General features: G+C 43.0%; 2 protein-coding genes across 4 annotated transcripts in view; one reads left to right on the forward strand and one right to left on the reverse strand.

Moving 5' to 3' along the window:
* Positions 1-27998, reverse strand: LOC143365794 (uncharacterized). 3 transcript variants are annotated; one of them, XM_076806322.1, is made up of 11 exons: positions 26735-26873; positions 25243-25394; positions 24383-24449; positions 22340-22584; positions 21245-21560; positions 14599-15073; positions 12441-12746; positions 8843-8901; positions 3333-3505; positions 450-612; positions 1-369 (listed from the first exon to the last, which is right to left on the reverse strand). In XM_076806322.1, exons 1-11 carry the CDS (start codon positions 26831-26833, stop codon positions 313-315), a joined length of 2112 nt encoding a protein of 703 aa, XP_076662437.1. In that variant the 5' UTR covers positions 26834-26873; the 3' UTR covers positions 1-312. The 3 variants fall into 3 exon arrangements, 2 of the variants coding, with proteins under 2 accessions (XP_076662437.1, XP_076662436.1); XR_013084590.1 differs by lacking the exons at positions 1-369; positions 8843-8901 and having other exon boundaries at positions 568-612; XM_076806321.1 differs by lacking the exons at positions 1-369; positions 450-612; positions 3333-3505; ... (1 more) ...; positions 12441-12746; positions 14599-15073 and adding an exon at positions 27640-27998 and having other exon boundaries at positions 19698-21560; positions 26735-26845.
* Positions 1-28000, forward strand: part of LOC143365858 (uncharacterized) — a 111093-nt gene that overhangs the window by 61880 nt on the left and 21213 nt on the right. The gene's annotated exons all lie outside the window — the stretch shown is intronic.

Consider the following 28000-nt stretch of genomic DNA (forward strand, 5'->3'; position numbering starts at 1 on the left):
TTACGAAAATGATTCAATCCTTTTTATTAACGGCTTAATCTTCGCAATGATTTTGACAATGCTCGCACCTCGAGACGTGTATGCATGTATATACGGCACGCAAACATACCTAATGATTCACGTTACGCTCCGTGCTCGATGCTCTCGGTCGCAGCGCGCACAAGACGTTCGCATCGTTTTATCTTATAGCCGCGAAAGCGTTCGCGTTTGCTTCTCGGTTCGGTTTTTTCTTCTTCGTCTTTTTCTTTTTTTTTTTTCGTCTTTGGTAATCGAGAGAACGAATTGTTCGGTGGTGTTCCGGTTCCCGGAGCTTTAATGGCTGACGCTTCGAGTACTCCTGTCGTCCGCGACGCTCAACGCTGGTGATTTCTGAAACGAGACGAGCGGAGACAGGTGTGAGACGATGTTTCACGCATCGTTCACGGGAACGACCATAAACGAATACGTACGACCCTCTCGATTATGTCCTCCGCGGCGTTCACTTTCGCGGGTCTCGCTGGAATTCCTTTCCTCGGCTCCTTGTCCATCTTATGAATCATCTTGTACACGCTCGAGTTCATCAGGTGGTCGTAGTTCGGCAGGGCAGTCTTCTCGTACTTCTTGAAGTTCACTCTGCGCGGATCGATCGATCAAATGGTGTGTTAGCGGTCAATTTATTTTGTCGGGCGATCAAGAAAGTTTTCGCGTTATCGAACCGTTCGTTTGTCAATTAGAAGCCGAGCCTCGAATGATTAAACGAGAGAATATGCGATGGAGAAGACTCCATTTTACGCAGCGTTCGCTTCTGTCGATTGAAAAATGGTACGAACTTTCTTGGTCACCTGCGGATAGTGTTCCTGATTTCTCAACATTTTTCATTTCTCGAGAATTTTTAATAAAATAAGAAAATACTGGGAAACTTTCACCAAACTTTCATAAAGTGAAACATTACGCTTTTGTTTTGAAATGACTTCTTAAGAAGCATAATGTGCGTCTAATGTAGAATCAGACAATCTACCTCTTTTGTTTTGTAACAAAATCTGTAGCCGTAGAAAAATTTCTTTCATTTTGCGTGGATGTTGGCTTTATCGTATACAGAACATCCAAAAGTTGCTGAAGATTGGGTGTCCCTTTTCCAGTGGACTCAAAAATTTGGAATTCCTTTGTTAGAGTCCGGAATTTATTTTCTTCAGTCGCTAAACTCTTGACACTAAATTCTCAGAGGCTATCTGCAATTTCTAATTCTAACTGTTTTTCCAGTGATAGTTCCTCGTTCTGAGAATCTGAAAGTTTTTCACTATTTTCATAAGAATCATTGTCATATTTTCCAAAAAGTCTGCTTAGAATTTGTTTCGCCATTTTATACATATCTGCCTTGGATGTTAAATAAAAAAATATGTCTTCTGAATCTTTCTGCAGAGATTGTGGATTATGCAGTCTTGTCTCTTCTTTTAGATATTTATCTTGAATAACAACAAGAAACTGATTACTCAATTCAGTATTCAGTTTTTCGAAAGTTTTAAATAAGAATTTAAGAGAATTTAAGAATTTATATGTTATCAAATAAATGAGATTCATAAGAATTTTCCTAGATTTCAATTTCTCGAGAAATACTGGAATTTCTCGAGAAATGAGAAATAATCGATTATAAAATTTCGCGAGAAATGAGAAATAATCGATTACAAAATTTCGCGAGAAATGAGAAATAATCAATTATAAAATTTCTCGAGAAATGAGAAATAATCAATTATGAAATTTCGCGAGAAATGAGAAATAATCAATTACAAAATTTCGCGAGAAATGAGAAATAATCAATTACAAAATTTCGCGAGAAATGAGAAATAATCAATTACAAAATTTCGCGAGAAATGAGAAATAATCAATTACAAAATTTCGCGAGAAATGAGAAATAATCAATTACAAAATTTCGCGAGAAATGAGAAATAATCGATTATAAAATTTCGCGAGAAATGAGAAATAATCAATTCTAAAATTTCTCGAGAAATGAGAAATAATCAATTCTAAAATTTCTCGAGAAACGAGAAATAATCAATTACAAAATTTCGCGAGAAATGAGAAATAATCAATTACAAAATTTCGCGAGAAATGAGAAATAATCAATTACAAAATTTCGCGAGAAATGAGAAATAATCAATTCTAAAATTTCTCGAGAAACGAGAAATAATCAATTACAGAATTTCGCGAGAAATGAGAAATAATCAATTACAAAATTTCTCGAGAAATGAGAAATAATCAATTACAAAATTTCGCGAGAAATGAGAAATAATCAATTACAAAATTTCGCGAGAAATGAGAAATAATCAATTACAAAATTTCGCGAGAAATGAGAAATAATCAATTACAAAATTTCGCGAGAAATGAGAAATAATCAATTACAAAATTTCGCGAGAAATGAGAAATAATCGATTACAAAATTTCGCGAGAAATGAGAAATAATCAATTACAAAATTTCGCGAGAAATGAGAAATAATCGATTATAAAATTTCGGGAGAAATGAGAAATAATCAATTCTAAAATTTTTCGAGAAATGAGAAATAATCAATTACAAAATTTCGCGAGAAACGAGAAATAATCAATTACAAAATTACTCGAGAAATGAGAAATAATCAATTATAAAATTTCTCGAGAAGGAACACTACCTGCGGATCTTTATGCACAATGAAAATTGTCTAAATGAATCGTACCAAATGGAAGATATATTGACACGTATCGTCTCTTTTAATTGTCTCCACCCTTTGCACTCGAAGCCATTTTAACTCTAAAACGAAACATTTCTTCCGACCTAGAATATTTCCCTTCTATATATATTTGTTCATGCCATACATACGAAAATGGTGCAATCTACTCGTACAGTACCGAAACGTTTAGTAACTTATTGAATACAAACAAATTTAATAATCTAAAAAACATTTTAAACAATGATACAGGAATTTTTAGTGGCACCTTCTACTCGCCATTCGAGTGCTAAGAGTTAAAAGTTCGAAAGTGGTGTAACGATGTCCCTAAATTCTTCTAACGTCTTCTCAATTTCGAATTCCCATAATTTTACGTCAGAAATGTGCATAAAGTCCGCGGTCCACCGCAAACCAACTGAATCGTCATCTATCGTACGATTCTCGGAGAAGTCCGGTTTCCGTGGATCGATTCCAAAAATTCGTGGCACGCTTCGATCACCGATGAATCATGGAAAAAATTTCCCGCGTTGAATGATCGCTTCGCGGCGAAGCGGACGATGAGTCAGGCGTGGCTCTCGCGGCCGATTTCGAGTGAAAGGAGCTAATTGAAACACGGGCCGGATTCCGATATGGGGACAATGGTGCTGTTCAGCTTACCCTAGGGCTCTGCCTCGAATAACTTCCGCCTGGGAAGATAGAACCTCGGCGATCATTTCGTCGTTGAAGAAATCGTTCGGACACCTCCATCTGCGGCCCAGAGTGAGCTCGACCTGCTTAGCCTGCGGCCACAGGTCCTGCGAGGATTTCCTTCCTTTCTGCTGCATTCTCTGCTGCAAGATGCCAGATCTACCGTCATTCTCCTGGTCCAGCGGGGAACAACGCGCGGAGGGCTCGAGTTATGCTCGCGCGACAACGATTACCGGAGGAGGAATTCGCGTTTATGCTCGCAACGCAAACAGATGGAACTCCGAACACCGTGCCTGGGGCACACGTACATACACACGTGCGTGACACGGATACCTTCGCCTCGCGAACTATAACCCTTCGCGGTCACCGTGTCGACGGAGAACAATTTTTAGTGCCAACATTGCTTCTGCAACGATTTCAGGTAACACTGTCCAACACCAAAAAAATTTTGCGATACCTGTTGGGTGATTCTTATACACTTTGTCATCCTAAAACCGAATCTGAAAGTAGAATTGCTCCATCACGCAACGTTTTCGAAAAATTTTGGTTTTTGTAAAAATGCCCGATTTTGATACGAAACGACGTGTTACGCAAAAACTAAACACGCGAGAAAGTTCAAATTTGAGTCAAGAGATAGAAGGGACTCTCCTCTACATATTCATATAGTCAATTATATTTTTATGGACTTCCTAATAGTTGTAAATGGTTGTTAAAGTTTGAAAATGTGCCGACGCGGGTACTTTGTACGCTCTATTTTTGTATTTATGTGAAAAATCCTTTATCTAGCAGGAATTTACTATACAGGAATGCATTCTACAGACATTTCTGGTAAAGAAACCATTCACGAAAAGTATTTGGTTCCTTTAATGTACGAGAAGGATCAGAAAATGTTAATTGACAGCGTGTGCGCGACGCGTTCGCGCCAGACGGCCATTGCAGCCTTTTCGCGACTCGCCAGGGCCGTCGCTATGCGTAGTCGACGTTGGTACCACACTCATGTATGTCTTTGCTTACTATTTACATACATTTTTTTTTGTCTTTTTGGGTGCCAATCATTACAAAAGATTATAAAAATACGAGTTATATTCACATTTCATTGTGGAAATGCTTAATAAAGAAAATTGAATACAAAAACTTACCTATTTCTGATGTAAACAAATTTAAAATGTTTCCACCTTGCTTGACGTTTGTTCCTGGTATCCCGATTTTCAATAATAAGTGTCCAGCAGTAATCAGCAAGCATCCGCACATAAGTCTTTTCCTTTGTAACGTTTTTCCATTGTTGAAATATCTTGATGAAAGATTAATGCTGGAATTGTATTCCTTGTTTTGATTTTAAAATAATTTCGTCATGAATAGAACAAAAACAGTCCGGCTGATTTATACACTTTCGCGAGATTTTATCGATTTAATATAGAGCGATCTATGTCTTAATTATGTACTTCGATCAATGAAATCGATAAAAATAGTCCCATTTACATAGTGTTTGGACTTATTTTAATCGGAAGAATCTTGAATGTCCATTGGTATTACAATTATAAAGATAAGACAACAATTACTGAAAATAGAATTTTCCAGTCACCGCATTGCTGCGGTCAATTTTCTTTATTAAGCATTTCCACAATGAAATGTGAATATAACTCGTATTTTTATAATCTTTTGTAATGATTGGCACCCAAAAAGACAAAAAAAAGTGTATTTAATTAAGCATAGTAAGCAAAGACATACTTGAGTGGTACCAGCGTCGACTACGCATAGCGACAGCCCTGGCGAGTCGCGAAAAGGCTGCAATGGCCGTCTGGCGCGAACGCGTCGCGCACACGCTGTCAATTAACATTTTCTGATCCTTCTCGTACATTAAGGGAACCAAATACTTTTCGTGAATGGTTTCTTTACCAGAAATGTCTGTAGAATGCATTCCTGTGTAGTAAATTCCTGCTAGATAAAGGATTTTTCACATAAATACAAAAATAGAGTGTACAAAGTACCCGCGTCGGCACATTTTCAAACTTTAACAACCATTTACAACTATTAGGAAGTCCATAAAAATATAATTGACTATATGAATATGTAGAGGAGAGTCCCCTCTATTTCTTGACTCAAATTTGAACTTTCTCGCGTGTTTAGTTTTTGCGTAACTCGTCGTTTCGTATCAAAATCGGGCATTTTTACAAAAACCAAAATTTTTCGAAAACGTTGCGTGATGGAGCAATTCTACTTTCAGATTCGGTTTTAGGATGACAAAGTGTATAAGAATCACCCAACAGGTATTGCAAAATTCGAAAAAAGTTTAATTTTGTTGGACAGTGTAATTATAAGGTCGGTGCGCAAAGTTCGTGCCCGATTTCTTGCTGTGGTTTAACACTTCGAACGCCCAGCTGGAAACCCCCAGAAATTCCATAAAATCAAAGTTATTTAACCCCTTACACGGGGCCAAACTGTGCACACTCGAGATAATTCGAGCGGCGTTGTACTCTATGCTGCTATAATTTGTCACACTCGAGTATAATCGAGGATTGAAAATAACAATGTGAAAGCAAAGAACAAAAATCGTTTTACTGATATTTATCATTTACATGGGATTGTAAGCTATAACACTTATTTATTCAAGAATAAAACATAGCCTTTTTCCATGGAACAAAAGCGCAGTATATCAAACATTGATTTTTTTTGGCCGGTTTTTTAACAAAAACTGTGCGTTAAGGGGTTAATGAAATAAAAATTGCCGAAAATTAAATGTACGATACCGCGTAATCCTCCAACTTTCTTGCATGTTACAGATCCGAATCAAGTTTAGTACAATGAATATATCAACGTAAAAATTCATTTTAAAACCTGCGCAAACAATTCCATTACCCACATATGGGTGACGCGGTGACGAACGTGTTAATACTAGATCGGGCACGAACTTTTGCACTGACATAATATTTATGTCGGTGCCGATGTCGGTGATCTGTGTACTGTTGTCCGAACACGCGAAATGTACAGGGTGTATAAAAATTATATGTCACGACCACCATAGCGTCATTCTACACCTCTAGATCGGTGGAAATCTGTTAAAAAAAATGCACCGCAAGATTCACCTTGACCTTGGAAAGTCGAAAAATTTTTCTTCTATTGCATCGTATAGTACTCGAATGTACGCGCTCTGGATTCGGTAACTTTATTACAGAATCTTTGCGTAAATCCTCAGAATTCTGCAAAAAGTGCAGATGGATCTCATTTGGTTGCCAATGTATGGTTTGGTGGAAGACCAGTTTGTGCTGAACTTTCACCAGTTACCGACATTAGAGAAGCTTGTTGTCTCTCAATATGAAATGGGAGAATGTACGCGCATCGTATAGTACTCATCACTCAAATTTTTCGATACTTTGACCTTAAGTGTCGAGGTCAAAATGAATTTTGCGGTACATTTTTTCACAGATCTCCACCGATCCGGAGGTGTAGAATCGCGCTATGATGGTCGTGACATATAATCTTTACACACCCTGTACCTGTGTACCATCGGATCCCGTTCGGAACGTTGACCTTGACCCGCGCAATCGGTGGCCAGTACCTGAAAACGATGCTGCTCGCCGATGAGTCTTTGACAACCTGTCGCCTGCGTTTGCAACGCGTGTCACTCTCCTGCTGGTACGACCGTATTCAAATATAGCGTGGACCAGCTGAAGCCGGACCGCAAAGGGTTAAGGACAAGGGCAGCTCAAGGGCAGCGATCGGTGGTTTTCAGGATCGGACAGTTTGCGCACGGTATCACCGGGGACGTTTAATGGACGGCTGTTAATTCTTACGATGGGAGTTCGCGTAGAATATCTGGGAGAGAGAGAGAGAGAGAAATCGGGGGTACAGTTCGAGCAGCGATTACGGAGGAATCCACGGGGCAACATCGATGCGATTAAAGGTCGATGCACATCTCACCGGCCCGGCCGGCCGGCTCAAAATTATAACCCTGGTTTTGGCCCTAGCGTTTACTGGCGGCAACCGTGTCAGGCTTTGGAACCGAATTTCTTCTCTGGCCTCTCGACCCTTTCCAGATGGCCTTTCGAGAGCGCGTTGACAGTTCCCTGCTGTGCGTGGCACAAAAAAAAAAATGTTTTTAGAGGCTCCACAGCTCCTTAGGTAATCTATCCGTACCTCTCCTTTACAACACCATGGAAATAGGAAACGTTCCTGGCACTTACAATTAGTGAAACAGCATCGCACATCCTTATACAGGGTGGTCCACACAATTGTTTCAAGTCATAACTCCGTTATTATTGCATTTACGAAAAAATGATAAAGGAGAAAGATAAATGGTTCGAAGAGCACTACATCTGTAGGCCTTTAAATTTTTTTTAGATGCTGCAGTGCATGTGCAATTAACAATTGCATCATTTCTTTAAATAGAATAGATTCTTCCTTTCATTCTACGTAAAAAATGATTAGGGTACCATGGCAAAAAAATTATTAGATCTCGAGATATTTTCAAAAAATGTCTTTATTGAAGAAGATACTCAAACACTTCATAACTATGTTGTAAAGGTAAACACCCTTTCGACATTGTTATCATAACAGAAACCGATTTGTACGAGTGAGCATTTTATAATTCAGTAGCAAGTCACGTATCGTAACTCGAGTACGAAAACTAAGATTTTGAAAAAGTGTAGCTGTATTTCACTAAATACAAGAAAATGTATGACATTTTTTGAAAATATCTCGAGATCTAATAATTTTTCACATTCAACATGTGTTTTTGATTCACAAGAAAAATTACCTGCCTATTTAAAATACGACAGATGTTCCCCTCAAACCCAACAAATGGTAGCTCGAACCTATAGCTCCGAAAGGGAGTACCGTATTATTAATTATTCTGGTAGCTTTTTCCTAATAACGCTCAAATTCCTTAACAAAGTATTCCCCATCTATTACCACGAGGGACTCTGAAATGTTCTAGTTAACAGCTTTTGAAATAAATAATGACGAATTGTTTCACCGCACAGATTGTCAGATGATATTCTTTCTTTTTCGTTAGCGTGGTAATAAATTGTTATTTCGTTTGTTACAACGTTCAAATTCCTTAACAAGATCTATTACCACGAGGAACTCAGAAAAGTTCTGGTTGATAGTTTTTTAAATAAATACAGCATGTTCATTCTGTCTTCGTACTGCCACGCTACGAGCCGGCCGGCTAGCCTGCGAACATTCTCGTCGAGAATGCTAGCCGGCTAGCCGGCCGGCTCTAGCATTGGGCAGCGAACCCCTGGGGTTCTGGTAGCAGAGGACACGCTGTGCCTTTGTTCCGAGCTTCTCGAACCCTCTCTAATAGCTGTCCCGGACCCCAAAATGCTTATAAACGGGGAAAAAACGGCCGGTCGGCCGGCCGGTGAGATGTGCATCGACCTTAAAACGTAGTAAATCGACGGGGTGGGCCTGCGCGGGACGGTACGAGAGACACGGGGCACACAAGATGATCACGCATTCCACATCGGTTTCCAGAATACCTGCAACTCCTGAATAACTTGATCTTTTGGCGAGAGTTTTGGGTCGGGTTCGAAACTTCCTACAAGTTGTTGGACAATCGGTAATTATCATCTGTACGATAGAGGCGGTCTGTTCGCGACAGATCGAGTCGCCGCGCCGCCGCACGGTGGGCAATTTCGACGAAATCGGATTCAAATTCAAGGAACTTTCGATAGGAATGAGGTAGAGCGATGAAATCTTTCTTAAATGAAAGCTGCAACTTTGTAGAATATGGGAAAAATAGAGAGACTGTGGTACGAACGTTTGTTAACCTCGAGAAAATTCGTTAAACGCGCACAAATTCAAGAAAATGTTAGTTTTTTCAATACCACGCGCGGAAAAAATTTTTTTCTAACATGCTATACATCATTTCCCATAGATTTTTTCACGCTGATTTCAAATCTGGTCTGAAAATTTGTCTACGACCTCAGGATTTTGCAAAAAATAGATTTTTGTGACGAAAAACTAATGAAGTCATTTTTTCGTGAAAATGATTTTATAACACTCTGGTTTGAAGGTATATTGTATTTTCATATATAAAATTCAATAAAAGTAATAATAATGACGTATTTGAACGTTTTGAGTTACTTACGAAACATGAAGATCTTCACATCTCGTCACCACTTGACGTATCGCTGTTATTGCTACTGGCACTTTCTGCAAACTGTCTGTGGTTGTAATGTAGTATAAATTAGATATCTATTGTCCATAATGATATTTTCATTTACAGAGGAAGTAAGGTAAGTATTTAATCTTTTTAACTTACGCATTTTCTTCGACGAAGTTTCTACATTCTGCTGCTATTTTCTCTCTTCGGTACAACTTTAATCGATCTTTTAGTAATATGATAGAAATTTTCGGGTCGGTTAAGTGCATTGCGCGATTAAAAACATCTAAGATTCTATTTTTTCGACCATTTTGTCGTGAGTGAAGTATCATGTTTTTTCTGTACAGTTTATGCCACGATTCATTTGCATCTTCTGAATAATAAGCTATTGGCAATAGAAACTGTTTTGCTATCTCGCAACCATGCTTTAATAACTTATGCAAGGTAGGACTCATTCGAGCCCACGGAAATAATGTATAATGAAAACAATATGTCTCCCAACAGAATTCTTCGAGCTCTTTTATTTTTAAGGGTTGCTTGCATTTGAAGACTGATAATATTGTAGCAATATTTTTTATAAATTGCACGTCGATCTCCAAAGCTTCTGCAAATATTGTCGGATTTTCGAAAATATAATTATGGATAATAGATATCTAATTTATACTACATTACAACCACAGACAGTTTGCTGAAAGTGCCAGTAGCAATAACAGCGATACGTCAAGTGGTGACGAGACGTGAAGCGCTTCATGTTTCGTAAGTACAGTACTGGACAAAATAAAGTACGCACCTCGAATATTTTTACAATTACGTTTATAACTTCGTAGTTTTGACAGGTATAATAATTATGTATTTGCACAAAAAGAAGGTTTCTTAGTCTACTTTTAGGTTTTAACAAAAATAATTTCAAAAACATTTAACATTTTTCAATAGACAGGTCCGTTACATTTATAAGGATATTTTCTTTGGACAAAATACAGTACGCATGTGATAATAACAGTCAAAATTAAGTTCTACTTGAGAACTAGTATTTTGTATGGCCGCCCTTTGCTCGTATGACCTCTTGCAAACGCCGAGGAATGCTCTCGACGAGATTCCGGATGTGCTGTTCGTCGATGTTTCCCCACGCCTTTTCCAAAGCTTCGAATAACTTTAATTTATTGGTTGCGTCACTGTGGTCAACTTTCTGGTCCAAAATGGACCACAGATTTTCGATTGGATTTAAATCCGGCGATTGTGCTGGCCAATCTAGCACTTTGATCCTCGAAGCACGAAAGAAAGCAGCAGTTTTATGCGCGGTATGTTTAGGATCGTTATCTTGTTGGAAGATAAAGTCATCTTCCAGACCAATCTTTAGCAGAGATTCCTCTAAATTCTCGTTGAGGATGTCAATGTATTTGTCTGCTGTCATAATACCATCGATTTTGACGAGATTTCCCACACCCGACCACGCAAAACACCCCCACACCATAATACTGCCTCCTCCATGCTTGACAGTTGTTTGGATATTTTTATCCAGAAGCTTCTCGCCGGGCTTCAGCCAAACCCGTGTTCGTTGTTTATGACCAAACAAGTCATACTTACTCTCATCACTCCAAATAATCTTTTTCCAGAAGTCCACTGGCTTATCGACGTATTTTTTTTGCAAATTGGAGACGTTTCAATTTATTAACTTTTCGAATTAAAGGGCGACGCTGTGCAAAACTGCTCCGCAGCCCAGCTTCCCGAAGTCTCCTGGGCACGGTTCGTTCAGAAATGTTGAGTTGCACATTTTCCCTGAATACACGACTAGTAACAGTCGGATTTTTCTTCGTTTCCCGGATAATTCTACGATCCTCGACTGAATTTGTCTTCCTCTTCCGTCCGCGACCGATCTTATCGGCTACTGTGCCAAGCTCTACAAATTTTTTGTAGATCTTTCTGACCGCTGCTTCACTAACATTGTACTTTTCACCGATTTTCCTATTCGAGAGACCCTTTTTCCGGTCGTTAACTATTAATTTTCGAATTTGTACGGAAATTTGTTTCATTTCTATGTTATTCGCAATTGAATGATACAATCTTGCCTCTAAGAGCACTGATGGGTAACTGAAACTGTATTAATACGTTTATTTGTAAACATTCTTGTATCTCCAACGGCAAGAAAAGGTATCCTACATGCCATTATTGCTGAAAGTAAATAAACACTCCAGTGCGTACTTTATTTTGTCCGAGGAAAATATGACAACAGACGTAACGGGCTTGAATAATGTACGATGTTTCATGTTTTTCGAATTATTTCTCATTGAGTTTAAAAGTAGACTAAGAAACCTTCTTTTTGTGCAAATACATAATTATTATATCTGTAAAAACTACGAAGTTATAAACGTAATTGTAAAAATATTCGAGGTGCGTACTTTATTTTGTCCAGTACTGTAACTCAAAACGTTCAAATACGTCATTATTATTACTTTTATTGAATTTTATATATGAAAATAAACAATATACCTTCAAACTAGAGTGTTATAAAATCATTTTCACGAAAAAATGACTTCATTAGTTTTTCGTCACGAAAATCTATTTTTTGCAAAATCCTGAGGTCGTAGACAAATTTCGAGACCAGATTTGAAATCAGCGTGAAAAAATCTATGGGAAATGATGTATAGTATGTTAGAAAAAAATTTTTTCCGCGCGTGGTATTGAAAAAACTAACATTTTCTTGAATTTGTGCGCGTTTAACGAATTTTCTCGAGGTTAACAAACGTTCGTACCACAGTCCCTCTATTTTTCCCATATTCTACAAAGTTGCAGTTTTCATTTTAAAAAAATTTCATCGCTCTACCTCATTCCTATCGAAAGTTCCTCGACTTTGAATCCGATTTTGTCGAAATTGCCCACTGTGCGCCGCGTCGCGAACAGAATAGAAGAGAATAGATCGGCAGGCGGCATGGCGCATGGCGCGGCGATCGAATGAAAGATAAGAGGAGATTTACCGTGAGACGGAGCCGGGCTCGGCGACTTGAGAACTTTCGTCTCGTACGAGACCACGAACTTCTTCACCCTGCTGCCCTCCTCGCTCTTCACCGACAGCGTGCCCTCGAGCTCCTGCGTCTCGGTGTCCTCCTCGTCGTCCTCCTCCACGGTCTGCTCGACCACCCGCTCCTGACGCTCGTCGTAGTAAGCCGTGTACGAGAAGTCCTCCGTGAAGTCGGTCTCTTCCGTCTCCTCCTCGTGCTCCACCTGTTCTTCGTGGTCCTGCTCGCGCTCGTCCTCCGACTCCTTCGCCTCCTCTTCGGCCTCTAAACCGACAATAAATTCAGACTTATGAGAAGTGGCTCTCGAGAAAGAGCCTTGTCCAAAAGGAATTTGTTCCCAACGTTTCGACGTCATTGCAGGCAGGGCCCGCTCTAGCGGTCACGACGCCCCGGGCAAAAAAACAAATTGCCGCCCCTTTTTGGGGCACAAAGCACCGCGCTGAACAGAAAGACCTTTTTTTTTTAGCAAAATTGTCTGGCAAGGGTAGTCAGTCATTTCCTATTAACTGAGTATTTAAAACGTCAATATTTTTCTCACACTTACAGCCAAAGCCGAAATGGCGCCCCTAAATTTTGGCGCCCCGGGCAAATGCCCGGACTGTCCCCCCCCCTAGAGCGGGCCCTGTTGCAGGGCTGGCTTCATCAGGGGTGAAGACACTCTGAGACTGGCGAGTGTCAAGGAAAATTGAGGTTATGTAGGGCTGGTCAATATTCCGGAACGGTGATCACCAGTAGTTTTTAATTGTTCAGCTGGACAATTATAAAAAATGGGAGGTGCTCTTTCACTCGATACAGTGATCGGACCGGAAACACGACATTGTTTCGAGTTCGGGACGGGTACCCGAGAATTTCGAGATTCTCGAAAGCGTCGGGATTCTCGTATTTATCGGGATTCTAGAAATAATTATTTTCAAGAGCGTCATATGGTATTTTCTCGAAATTTTCGGGAACCCGACCCGACCTCATTCCGACTTGCCCCGACCATCGGGTTCTCGCACAACCCTAGCCGCCATATACTGTCACTTTTACTTACTGGATCCAATGCGTATATGGCGGCAAAAATAAAATATAAATATATATATAAAATAAAACATAAATATTTTCCTTTCTATACTTGATATAAAAATGTTGAGTCCACAGTTTCTCTTCGTATGAAACACAGCTTGGACCTGGTGGGAAGTAAACTTGGAATACTTCCGGACCATAATGCTTTAAAAATAAAGTACAATTAATATAGGGTCACAGCAATTGGTACCCCCACAGTAATCGGGTCCGTCACCCTATTAATTCTTCAACTGAAAAATTTCTTCCGACCTAGAGCATTTTCCTTCCAAAACGATTTTTCCCATTTCATGCATTCGACATTGTCCAAATTGACTCCAACAATACCTGAATGTTTAATAATTCATAAGATGCAAACAAACATAGTGATGCAAAGAAGTATGAGCCGAGAAAGCGACATGGCGACCAGGAGACCACGGTGCAGGCCGTTCTTGTACCATCGATCGCTTTTAGGCGAACGTCCAGAATTATGCGCACAGCATACCGTGCTCGATACAGTTTTGTTTCAAGTTTAATGAAACTGTTTACAGCCAGGCGTCGGTCGTGTCTGACAGTAGAGATCGAAAATGGGTCATTTGGCCAATCCGTTGGCTCAAAACACGAATTGATCTAACGCGCGTACGGTGCCAATATTCTCACTGATTGCGAGTCTCGTTATTATTTTTATATTGCGGCTCTTCGTCGTATAATGCGCTAACATGTACACGGTACATATCTTCCGAGAAAACGAGCCTTCGGTTCAACGTTGCTTTCAATGGATTTTTCTGTTGGAAAAATTTCACTTTGATACTTTCGTTTTGTAAAAAAAAAAACTACGTATAGTCACGGTGCGCGTCGCACGCGATCGAAAATCGCATAACAACCGCAGGCTATAAATGCGAGAATGACACAGAATCGACAAAGACCTGGCGCTTGCGACATCCTTGGCACCGTTTCAAAAACCGAAATCCGTGAAATTCGAAAATATTCCCGCGACAGAGAGCCGTACCGATCGAGGCCTGCACCACGGCGAGTACATACCACGAAGAGATGCAACGTTAGCCAGCGAGCTTACCTCGCGAGGTCTTCTCGTCGGTGGCGCCATTTTGCGCGCCGTTCTGCACGCCGCTCAGCTCCATGATCTTCTGCAGTTGCTCGGAGACGATTCTCAGGTGACACTCGATCTCGCTCGGTAGCTGTTTCAACGAGAGCAACTGCCGCTGGACGTTCTCCAGCTGCTTCTCCAGATCGATCTCCGTGCTGACCAGCTCCTTGATCTTCTCCCGGTCGACCTTCGACGCGATGTCTGCCATCTCTTTCTCGATCTTGTCGAGCACGGACTCCCTGGTCGATTGCTGTTTGCTGCACGGCTCCTCGTCGATAACAGCTTCCGGTTCCGGGGTCGTGTGTTCGCCGATTTCCACTTCCGGACTCTGCTCGGCCTCGTACACGTCCGGCTTCAACGACTCCGCCTTCGATTGCGGACGCGAATCGATCTCGCGTTCTTGATCCGATCGATAGCCGGGCTCCGGGGTCGCCGACGGTGTCGCCTAAATTCAGAGAAACCGCTACAGACACATCCGAACGCCGCCATAGTGGTGCCAAGGCGGCAAAAAATCCATTTGATAAATTTTCAATCTTTATAAAAAAAAAAAAAGAATTATCTTTGTGTAGCCTAATAGTGCGTGCATGATGTGCCAAAGTCCGATTAAAAAAAAATATTTTTTACGGAGATGTTCGCATGGTAATTCTTCGCTCCTGGGAATTCATCGGTTTTGAGTGCGATAGTTATGTAATTACTCCGCCTATAATTGAATACTTAGGGGTCTACAAATCATATGGGTTATTGCAAGTGGCTCCAACTATTAACTGGGAAAAAATTTTTCAAAACAAGTTGTTTAACATTAAGTCATATGGGCTAGCCTCTTCGCGTTACGCTCATTTTTAATTTATGGAGCTAATCGTTTTGGCAAGTTGTTGTATTGATCTAGCTGCGCGCAAAAAATCATGAGATACTTCGAGACACTTTCGCCGCAATTTCCAAGGAATTTCCAAGAATGATCGCGCGGGTGTCACGATTATTTGATGTTTGAGGTGAAATTTTTAAGGGATACATCACATAAAAAAATGTGACATTCGTACATATAAAAAAATATTTAATAACAATTTTGTATGTTAAATGAACAAAGTTTTCGTTCACCGGACCACTGTCGCAAAGATGCAACAGGTATTTTTTGGTAGTGCTCCAATGAACGCTATAAAAATAATGTATGTAAGATGAAAAAAATTGTTACTAAATATTTTTTTATACATACAAAATTAATAAATCTCGTATGCACTTCACATTTTTCTTCATTATTTAGAAATATTCCGAAAAAATTTCACCTGGAACATCAAATAAACGTGACTTCCGCACGATTCACTCTTGGAAATTCTGAAAGTTGATATTTAAACTTAAATTGCGACGAAAGGGTCTCATGATTTTTTGCAGAAAGTCAGATCGATATTACACCTTGCCAAAACGATTAGTTCCAGACGAAAATCTATTAAAGGATTTGTTGTATGGTTGCATAAATAAAAAATGGGCAGGAAACAGAGATTTCCGATTAGCCCATATTACTTAATGTCAACAACATTTTACAAACATTTTCTTTTGCCAAACAAGCGTTGTACCTGTGGCAATCTCTCCACAAATTTTCAAACAGATTCGTTGGATAGTTTCGTTTTCACAGATTTGTTGCCGTTTTTTGGCCATTTGGCACCACCGTGCGCCGTGTGGTCACCGGTGCTCCCGGCGGCCATCGTTTGTTTGATCGGCCGCGCAAACCAACCGAAATGCACACAGAAACTTTCCTTTTCAACCTCCGCTTTCGACTTTCTTACGTTCGCGTCGCCCTCCGGCGACGGTAACCATTTTGTGTAACGTCCAAGCCGGATTTCACGAGGACTTCGAACAGAATCTGCCTTTTCGTTCGAGTCGAAACGAAAGTCTTCACTGTTTTAGCAACCAGAGTAAACAATGGCGGACGGCCATCGACGGGTTAAGTGGTAAGCTCATTCCGTTTAGGTTAACCACAAGCAATCGTTCACATTTATTCAAGTATCTATCGATAGCTTCCCGTGGAATCACGCTCGAGATTTATAACATAAAGAGAAACAAAGTCCCATTGATTAACCATCAATTTCCTATTCCTGTGAATGTAAATGTCGTGGTTAACAGTAGCACTACCGAGTAATAAATACAACTGATGAATATTGCTTTGTAATCGTGACGAGACTACATCCGTTCAAACCTGATACTTCATATTTCAATGAAAAAGTTGATTCAAAAAATTCCGAAGAAAAATTTGTTATAATTTCGGTAATTCTGAAAGAAAAAATTAGGAGCCAGTCATTTTGACTGTAGTTCTAGTGTCAAGGCGTTATGCTGTTAGATACCACCCAACCCAGACTTTTATTCCATCCTTAGATTTTTATACAAACGAATCGAACCCCCACTGAACCCGTGATAAACTTTCGTTGCTCTCCACAGAATTATTCACGACATAGAAATAACAATTGCCGAAGCTACAGAAGGCATCCGCGAACATACATACTTGCATGGGTTAACATCCGCGAGCATACTTTCTCGAGGCAGAAAAAGAGAAAAGGAGATACTCACTGGTGCATTCGGGTTCGTTTCCGGAAAATCGGACAGGATATCGGGATAGATGATCGTTTCCATAGAGCTGCGTTCCAACAGCAGCTTCGATCGGTAGTCGTTTAGGGGTTTATCGAGATTCTGTGGCACTGGATGCATCCAGACATATGCATTTTATTTCGAACGTACTGGGTACTCTTTCTTTCTTTCTTTCTTTCTTTTTTCATTTCTCGACAATCCATTCATGTGTGCGCGTACATTGACAATCAGAGTGTGCGTGTGCGTGTGGTGTGAGACAGACATTGTACATGCATCGATCCGACATTCGAGGAGTTCTACTCTGCGCTCGTTCGGACAAACGCGGAATCGAGTCAGCTACGAGTATACTGCGCTACGATTATACACATACTTTCCGGGCCGCGCGAAGGATCGATCCAACACCGATTCGAGAATCGTCGGACACGATGTTATTGCTAATGTTAGAAAACGAACAAGACACCCTCCGCTTTCGGCTCCGGGAGAAAGTACCGTTGCCTCTAGCTACGAGTAAACACGTTACTACACGTTACACTGGACAAGAAGATACAACAACAACAACAACAACAACAACACACATTACGAGCAACGTTTTTTGCTTTTCCTTCTATCGGCGAGATGTCGAAGGTGAATCCTACAGGTGTGCGTGCGAGGAATCCGAAAACGTCGGGTCGGGACGGGTCGAGAATTTGATTCGGGATCGGGGCGAGGGTTCACGAAAATCTCGGGATTCTCGAAGGTGTCATGTTTCCAGAAAATATTAGGGATAATCGAGGATATTATGGTGGATAGAGAATAGTAGAAATTTTCGAGAACCCGATTCGACCCGTCCCGACCATCGGGTTCTCGCACACCTCTGTTAAATCGGTAAAACTGGGACTCCCTTTACGCGATTCTCCGCGCAGTGGTCCTAATCGACGAATTAGGAGGAAAAAATACTAAAATCATTTTTTCTGTTGGGCACAATACCATTATTTATAGATCTTTTCATTCTAAATTGAACGAGACCATGACGAAGTCGATGCGATTAATAGTTTTCGAGATGTGGTGATGCAATTTATGATTGAAAAATTTATAACTTACTGGGACAAATGATTATTTTTCAGTTCAGTATTCCTCTGATGATAATTCAGTGTTCTACTTGCCCGCGGGCACCCGTTCCACTTGAACAATTTTGACCTCCTGTACGTTCTAGCTCATTCTCCAAATACTTTACGAGCATATGACGATTCTTGGTCATAGTCGATTGCATGAGACCTAATTGCTTCAGGTGAATAACCATGTCCTGACGAGTTGTAGCGCGCACTCTGTCTACAAAAAGATTATTTCTCACAAGATGGCAACCAAAGGTGAAAAGCTATTGAATTTATGAGACGCGTATTAGAGATTTCTATAAAGAGCATTCACGATATTTGCAATGTTTTTTGTGCATAAATGTCATATGCATTTTGCATATTTCTCGTGCATAAACTTCCGCAGTCTAATTATGAATGTAAAGGTATTTATAATTGCCAGGTAATCAGAACGCACGTTTTCATATACACTATTTCGCGACGAGCGATCGAGTAACCTAAAACAATTATGCGTTGCGACGCGATATTCGCGTTAGTCATTCGTTTCATTGTGAATCAGCCTAATGCCAGGGGTCACTCTGCGTCTCTGTGGGATGTATAGTACATTAAAAATTCACTGATAAGGTGCAGTGGGGTAAATCCGTACACGAGGCAAATCCGCACTAAGCCCTTATTTATTCGAATATACGTTGCATTGTACCAACTGTAAGGTAGAAATCAAAGGATCAAAAAAACAAAAACAATATGAATGTGAGAGATGTCTTGACGATGATTGAATAAAAATTTGAATTTTCATTTTTATGTTATTTTATTACTAATAACAATTCCGCTTTTGCCCCGTAATATAAGGAAACAAGATTCAATAATTTTTAAACAGGCGCCCTTTAATTTATTAAGAAAATCATAAGTTTCAGAAGATATTTTTGATCCAAATTAATGCAACTGAAAGAATAAACCACGCGCTAAATAAAAACCCCAAGATTATTAGGTTTTAGTGGAATAGATAGAAAATACATCAGTTTAACACTTTGGACGCCCAACTAGAAACCCGAAAAATTCCCTAAAATCAAAGTAAGTTATTTAATGAAATAAAAATTGCAAAAAATTCAATGTACGATACTGACTAATCCTCCAACTTTCTTGCATGTTACAGATCCTAATCAAGTTTAGTACAATGAATATATCAATGTAAAAATTCATTTTAAAACCTGCACAAATAATTCCGTCACCCACATATGGGTGCAGCGGCGACGAACGTGTTAAAGTAAACTTTCCAATTTTCTCAGTCGGTTTTACCCCACTCCACCTCACGTGTTTTTCTTTACCTTTAATTTAGAACTTTTTCCCTCCTAATTAGGACCACTGTGCCCCGTGAGACCCCATTGGGGTCACACGATCGGAGAATCCACGCACAGGGAGTCCCACCATGATCGGTGGAACGTACGATCGATCGAGGATCGAGCCTCTCACTTGTACATGTAAAGCAAGATGATCGAGGTGCAGGGTACGAAGGCGTACGCCACCAGCCTGGTGAAGTCGACGCCGATGCGGTTCGTCAGGCCCTCGTAGAGGATCGTCGGGACGAAAGACAACCTGCGACCGTCGCGATCCACGTCGTGGCTGGCGGCCTTCTTCTCGGCGATCGTTGCCGGATCGACGGTTCGACCGGTGACCTTGGTCGGCAGCCGATCGAGGACAAAGTCTCTTAGAAGAGCGATCGCGCTCGGCTCGGAGACGCTGGCACGGCAGGAGGATCTCGAGAGACGCCTGCTGCCGCGATGGAACACCTCGGTCGAGATGAAATCCTTCGAGGAGCGGACCAGCTCGGTGAACGCGTCTCGATCGTCTCGATCGGATAGCGAGGAATCGGAAATGGCTCGGAGGATCTGGCCGCGGAGGTAGCCCACGATCAAGCCGAGCGACTCGAAGTGCTTCTTCAGGATCCGCTCGGCGTAGCGAGCGCGAGCGAGCAGCTTCCTCTTCGAGGAGACAGCGACAGTAGGAGGACGCGTCGCGGCGCGGGCGAACAGACACTTCTCCACGTAACGACCCTTCATTCTGATCATCGCCGAGCTCCTTCTCCTGTCGCGACGCGGCCCGTCTCTCGAGGACGAGACGCCCTTCAGGTAGTCGATCAACCGGACCACGTTCCTCCAGAAGATTCGCTGGAAGTAGCGACCCTTCAGGTAAAACCGCTTGCGGATCCTGCCGAATCCGGTGGGATTCAAAGCGTCCACGGAGCCGCCCCGCTCGAGGTAAGCTAGAACGTCCGAGCGGAGACGAACCGCGACGAACGCGACGCTACGCGCGAGGATCTTCTCCGCGTAGCGGGTCCTTCGCCAGGAGACCTCCTTGCCCGCGACGAGCCTGTCGAACAGCTTGCTCGAGGAGAAGCTCTCCGGCTTCTCGATCAGCCGGTCGACCATCCGCCTCATCCAATTGTCCTCGCGCTTCAAGTACGTCTCGAGATAACGACCCTTCACCCTGCACCTCGTCGTTTTCTCGATACTACCGCGGCGCGACGCTTCTTCCGGCTGTTCGAAACCGCGCGACACATCCTCGGCAATGTCGCGCGCCTCCGGCGTGTAGTCCTTCAACGAGGACCTGACTCTGTTGGATTTCCTAGGCTCCGTGGCTGCGAGGCTCTTTTTCCCGAAGAGACAGCGCCGGAAGTAGTGGCCCTTCGTGTAGAACCCCTTCGGCTTTCGTTTGTTCAATGGCCGCCGCGCTATCACCGCGTTCTCCCTGCGCCTCGACGGCTGCGCCGGCGCAACCTCCGAGCGCAAGACGACCAGAGCTTCCGGTTCGACGGGCTCGACCAGTTCCGGAGAGGACGAAGCCGTGGAAAACGGCTTCGAGTCCGGCTCGAGCTGCTCGAGAGGACACGGCGAGCACGACTCGTCCTCGAGAGAACTCGCGGGGACGATCGTCTGATCGATTAGCGCGACCGTTTCGCAACCGGCCATGATTACCTCGGGGGTCGGGGGCTCCGGGGTCTTTTGCTCTTCCGGCTTGAGCAGGCCCTTCTCCAGAAGCCGGTCGGTCACGCTCCTCTTCTTCTGCTTCTTGATCACCACCCGGTAGGACTCGACCTCGACCTCCTCCGCCGACTCCTCCTCCTTCTTGCGCGGCTGCGGTATCGGTCGCTGCGGCTTCTGCAGGAAGACCGAGGTGCGTTTCAGCTGCTCGACCAACGGCGGCTCCGCTGTCGCGATGTTCTGCAACTCCTCGATCACCTTCGACTGCTTCAGCACCGTCGCACGCGGCCGCAGCTTCTTGAAGTTCACCCTGGAACCAGGTCATCGAGATCAGTCGCGGATCCGCCGCACAAAGCGAACAGAATGAAAGAAATCAACCGGAAACGGGAAACGGGTAAGCTCTCACTCTGAGGCAACCGCGAAATCCTTGCCCTGTAATATAGCGTTAACTATGGTAAGCGTACACTTTCTGTTAACGTTCTATAAGGCTCGAGTCGTTGAAGCTTCAAAGCTCAGTCTTGAAGACCAAGTTTCTCAGTCTACAATTATATAAAGCTTAAGCTCTCAAAGCTTTAAGACTCGAAGCCTCAACGCTCAGCTCTCGGCGTTCCAATAGGAAAGAGAAATAGACAACAATTCTATGTATACGTCGCATCCAGGCTGTGTATACATATTACATCGGAGTATTCAAGAACGTCCTGACAATACAGAAGACTCGAGTCTTCGAGTTTCAAGGTCGAGCGTTGAGGACTCCAGTTCTCACAGCTCGAGGTTCAAACCTGGAAAGCGTTTACGGCTGAAGCAGCGACTGGAGCCTTCAAAGCTCAGGACCCGGAGCTCGTTTTCACAACACTACTTTCTATAGGATCTACGCTGTGGATAGAGTAAGTAGTGTAGCGTGTGTTATGTCATTTTAATCACACTGTTGTGGAATAGTGTGGCACAAGCGGTATCGTGTAGATAAAGTGAAATGCTGTAGAATAAATGAAACGTGTCAATGTATTCATCAAACACGGTCCGTTAGTCCAAGCGTTTTAGTTTGGGGGGGGGGGGTGAAAGGGTTAAGCGAAAGGAAGGACGAATCTCTACCCCAAGACTCCCTTCGCGTCGAGAAGCTCCTCTTCCTCGAGAATCAACTGAGCGATCTCGTCGTCCGTGAGATTCTGATTCGGCACGATCTCGCTGTTCTCGTCTTTTGGCTTGTCCGGGAGCGGTTCCACTTCTGGCTTGGCCTCCTCCGCGGTCGTCTCCACGTACGTGGTCTCCTCGTACTGCTCGATCACCGTCTCCTCCTTCAAGATCTGCTCCGGGAATACCGGCGGCAGTTCCGCTAGCTAACAAACGAACCAGCTGCTGATCAACGGTCTCGCCACGAAACTGGGTTTTGGGCTAGGCAAGGACCGAGTGCTCGAGATTATTCTTAACCCGTTACTCTATGCCCTAATTGAACGTCGCTGACGCGCGAGCAAACGCGCGCGCGCGCCCGATAGAGTCGTGTTGTCAATTCGGACGGGAACGCGTAACGCGGTTTGTTTGTTTTTATCGCGCTTGCGTTGGTCGATCGGCCAGGAAGGACAACAACGATTTCAGCGACGTTTAATCGGGACACGGTGTTTTCTTCTGGATCGTCAGGAAGGAACAGTTGTAGAATATTTTGTCTTATCGAGTTCCGTTGATTCGCGATAAGGTAGAGTGACTACATTACCGGCAAAAAATGATTTTACGTGCTTCAAGTTTTCGTCCTTAAATAAGAATATTTTGTCGCTGGTAAAGGGCTCGTTCGAAAGAGGAAGGTTCAATCTAGTGCGCCCTGCTCATGAGCTGACGAGATTATGCAGATATTTGTTAATATAAGCGTTCGAAGTAGGCCAAAAATTGAACCAAGACTCTGTAGATTCGCGATAAGGTAGAGTGACCACGTTACCGACAAAAATAGGCGAAAAATGGTTTTACGTGCCTCAACTTTTCGGCCTTATATAAGAATATTTTGTCACTGGTAAAGGGCTTGTTCGAAAGAGGAAGGTTCAATCTAGTGCACCCTGCTCATGAGCTGACGAGATTATGCAGATATTTGTTAATATAAGCGTTCGAAGTAGGCCAAAAATTGAACCAAGACTCTGTAGATTCGCGATAAGGTAGAGTGACCACGTTACCGACAAAAATAGGCGAAAAATGGTTTTACGTGCTTCAAGTTTTCGTCCTTAAATAGGAATATTTTGTCGCTGGTAAAGGGCTCGTTCGAAAGAGGAAGGTTCAATCTAGTGCACCCTGCTCATGGGCTGACGAGATTATGCAGATATTTGGTAATATAAGCGTTCGAAGTAGGCCAAAAATTGACGATGCGCGTGCCGTGGAATCCAAGCATTTTTATGCCATTGGATGAGTTTTCTGGATGAAGTCGAGAGCAGCGCGCACTGGAAAATATCTCCAGCAACAAATTCAGCTACAATTTGTCTTGATTCTGTTGCGAAATAAAGCCGAAAACTTGAAGCACGTTTCTGGCGTCAGAAATCATAATATCGATAACACAGAGCAAAAAATGTGACAAGTTTAGTCACAGACTTAACACCAGAACTACCGGACCACTCAAAATGACTGGTTCCTAATTTGTTCTTCTACAATCACTGAAATTGTAAAAATGTTTTCATCGGAAACATTTTAATGAACCTCTTCATTCAAGCACATATTACAATAAAAGTTGTATGAAGTCTGAATGGGCACAGTCTTGTCACTGTTACAAAGCAATATACGTAAGTCGCATTTATTGCAGGGTAGTTCTAGTGTTAAGACCCGTCGCATCAAGACTAAGACGGATGTCTGTGTCTGAAGGCTGTGAATGGAAATTATTAATTAAAAAGTCACGTGACTACCCCGAGCCCTTAACACGTTCGTCGCCCAATGAGAATCGGTCGAGTTTCTCGTGGGACGCAAATCCGATAGTAAAAACCTATAAAACATCTATAAACCTATTTAACCCGACGAAGAAGAACGTCACCCATTTGCGAGTGACGGGACCCCCGCGGAAACATACCCGTCACCCAGATGTGGGTGACGCGGCGACGAACGTGTTAAAGGGATCGAGCAACGATCGACGAGAAAGAGAAAAGAGCGATCTCGGCTCGAGGTACCTACTGGAATCTTGTACGGAACGATGTTCTCCTCGGACAGCCCCTCGAGAGCCTTATGTGGATCTCCTTCGCTGCGGCAAGAATCGCGTCGATTAATGGCTGAATCGATGACGGGATGATCTTGGTTCGCCTCGACGCTCGACCGTTTTTCCGTTTTCGCTCGCGGATACAGCGGAGAAGCAGCGAACTTTGGAATTGGGAGCGGGCGACGATTTTAACTCGGTTTTCGGCGAGCCTGGCCGACTACGAGCCGGTTCACGCGCGACACGGTAATGAGTGGGATCGGGGAACAAACGCGCGAGGAGTAAATGCCAGCAATAAAATCGCCGACCAATGATAAACAGATTTCATTCTGGGTCACCTATTTATAAGTGTTGCAATCCCGTTGCCTCACGTTGCCCGTAACGCCGGGATACTATGGCCCCGACGTATTATTATAATATACGAAGCCGTACAGGGCCACCGCGCGGACACATTCTCGAAGATCGTCATCCGCGGAAACGAAATATTACGGCGTGTCGGTCGAATCGGTTAAATTATCTGGGGGAACGCGCGATGGAATATTATTGGTGACGCGCGCCCGTTCGCGGTCGCCATCGCGTTCTTCGTCGTAGATAAATTCGCGATAGCCGGCCGGGTGAATCATCCGAGAAAATTCTCGCGAGCAAAAGTAGTTCAAGTTAAGCTTCACGGTCCAAGCGGACCGAACGACGACGCGCAACGTGTCGTTGACATTGGGACGAGGACCGTTGTTGCGTCACTATCGATCCGACGAACAGCTTCCGGTGCTCCTCGACGATCATTCAGAATTCCCGCGGACATTGTTGTCGGTTTCGAGCGCACCGGCCGACGCGAGTTACTCACCGCTGTATACCTAGAACGAAATTATTGCCTGCTCGCATCAGCTCTTCGTGCGCCTGACCGTGGGTCAAGCTGCCGATCGGCTGGTCGTTTAATCTGACCACGACGTCGCCGACCTTCAAGCCCATGCATTCTGCGAGGCTCCCCTCTGTCACCTGCCAAACACGTTCCATTTACGTTCGTCGCTGTTTCATCGTAATCGGCTCTTCACTCTCGACGAGAAACCAGTAAAACAATGAGAAATACTTGAACGGCTCTCGGAACAGTAAAACAATGAGAAATACTTGAACGCTTGTTCGCTTTACCCTCGTCCGTTCCCCATTTTTCCATCGTTATGTACTGCCTTCTTTTTTTTAACAATTTTGAAAATTATTTTTAGTCACCTTTTGTGGTACTATTAGTCACATGAATTCAGTAATTAACCCTTTACACTCGGCTATTTTCATTCTAAAACTGAATTTTTCTCTTCCGTCTTAGAATATTTTCATTTTATTCATACGACACTGATCCGATTTCCACATATAATATTTAGATGTTTAGTAATCTGTTAAATACAAATTTTGTAATGTAACAAATACATTGTAATATTTGTTGTAATTTCTTTGAAATAATGCCACGACAATTTCTAGTGGTGCTTCAGAGTCACCACTCGAGTGCAAAGGGTTAACACTTTGATCGCCAAACTAGAAACCCCAAAAATTCCATACAATCAACGTAAGTTACTTAATGAAATAAAAATTGAAAAGAATTAAATGTATGATACCGAGTAGTCCTCCAACTTTCTTGCATGTTACAGATCCCAATCAAATTTGGTACAATGAATATTATATCAACGTAAAAATTCATTTTAAAACCTGGACAAATAAATCCGTCAGCCACATATGAGTGACGTGGCATTCAACGTGTTAAATCGTGTTTTTCCCTCCGAGTCAAGGTAGACCTTCGAAAGGGTTAACAATTGACAGCTCTTTTAGCAGTTTTCTTTGGTCAAACAATTTCCTTCGGAGTTAGTATTCAGAACAAAATTATCAAGTTTCTTTTAGTCATATAGCAGAGTTATTGAAAGGCTGATTAATCGATTTCGTAAAGTTTTTCTTCGAACATAAATATTTGCGGTGTCCGAAACAGTCTGTAAACGGTCCGTTATCGACGAAAAACGTGTCGCACCGATGCCAAGGACGAGGGCAAATACAAAATATGTAACTCGTTTAAAATCTCGCAAGAATTCCCGCGGAGCTCGCGCAATCGGTAACGTAGAGCCTTTCAGGAGAAGACGATAAAATCCCTACTTTACCGACGCAACAGCAACCCCGGATAGCATGCAACCATCCGTGCTAGTGCGCATTTATGCGGCCGCCGGTCAGGGTAACGCGGTATCGTTAGTTGTTCAAAGTATCAGCGACGTTGTAACGCGATCGAAACTATGTTTCACTGTGTTTCAAATATCGATGGAGAGTACACTCGGAACAAAGTGAAATCAACGAGAAGTACGTACTCTGATGACAGTCAGTGGCTGCGGGAAGTCGCTCCCGCCCGCCAATCGAAATCCCCATGGTGTGTTGTCGAATTTCGTGAACTTGATGCTGACAGCCATGGTGTTCTACATCTGTAAAATCGCATGATCGCGAAATAACCCATGGTGACACGTACTCAGTGCCTGCGGTGGATCATCCGCGATCTCGACGACGGGGGGTATTCTATTCGATTCGAATCGATTATGTAACGCGGGAGAAACGGAATTGGGTGCGGGCTTAAGTTACGAGGTTTATTTACGAGCTTGTGTTTCCTCGAATCACAAACGCACTAAATACCGCGCGTTCAAGCCGCGCTATTCGAACCCGGGAGCCTCGATCTTGGCGCACGATCGATGGATCGCGCGAGTTCGCGGTCATCCGCCTCTCTCTCTCTTTCTCTCGCGCGCGCGGCTGCTTCCGACTCTTTTTTTATTCCGTTGAAGCTATAGCACTCGAAGAGTTTATATTTCACGCTGTTCGGAAATAGAAGAGATTCGAATTCGACAGACGAAGGACGATACGGATGATCGCGAACGTATCGAAAAATTGTAGTTTCCGAGGTACGTTTTCTTCGGGAGATCGGCTCTCGTGATACACCGCGGCGAACGCCGTTTCTATCGAGGGGATCGATGACAAAAGACAGTAAAAGAGAAGCAAGAGCAAAAAGGCAACGGTACGCGGCGGCGGCCGCGAGGAATTCATAGTATGTACGCGGAAGTGGCCGCACGCGTCGTCCGAAACGAATATAGTCGAGCGGTGCGCGAATTTTCTCAATGATTTCGGCTCCGTCCATCTCTTTCTGTCTTTCATTCTATCTCTCGCTTTCTCTTACTCTCTCTTACTCTCTCTCTCTCTCTCTTGCCGTCGGTTACTCCTGATTACTTGCCAGTAAGTATCGTGCGAGGGATCGTCGCGGGGAACGATGCACCAGGACGCACAGGGTAATTGCACACCGAGGGAAATTAGTATATCACAAGAATCATCGAGCGCGGAACCGAGTCGAGTCGGATCGGTTACGGCGGAAACGGACCCGATCGTACGAACCGGCCGACTCTCGAACACGCACGAAACGGTGTCACGATAAAGTTTGCCAGAAGGCGATCGCAACTGCCGACTCGAACGCCACAAATACACGACCCCTTCTCCCCCCAGCAACCCTCCTCTAATGCTCCCCTTGCTATCCAATCGGAAAACAGCAGGAAGCAGGCTCGATCTATTTACTGATCGATTTATTTAGATTCGGGTCC

The sequence above is a fragment of the Halictus rubicundus genome, chromosome 2 (assembly GCF_050948215.1).
Source record: "Halictus rubicundus isolate RS-2024b chromosome 2, iyHalRubi1_principal, whole genome shotgun sequence".
NCBI classification, from domain to species: domain Eukaryota; kingdom Metazoa; phylum Arthropoda; class Insecta; order Hymenoptera; family Halictidae; genus Halictus; species Halictus rubicundus.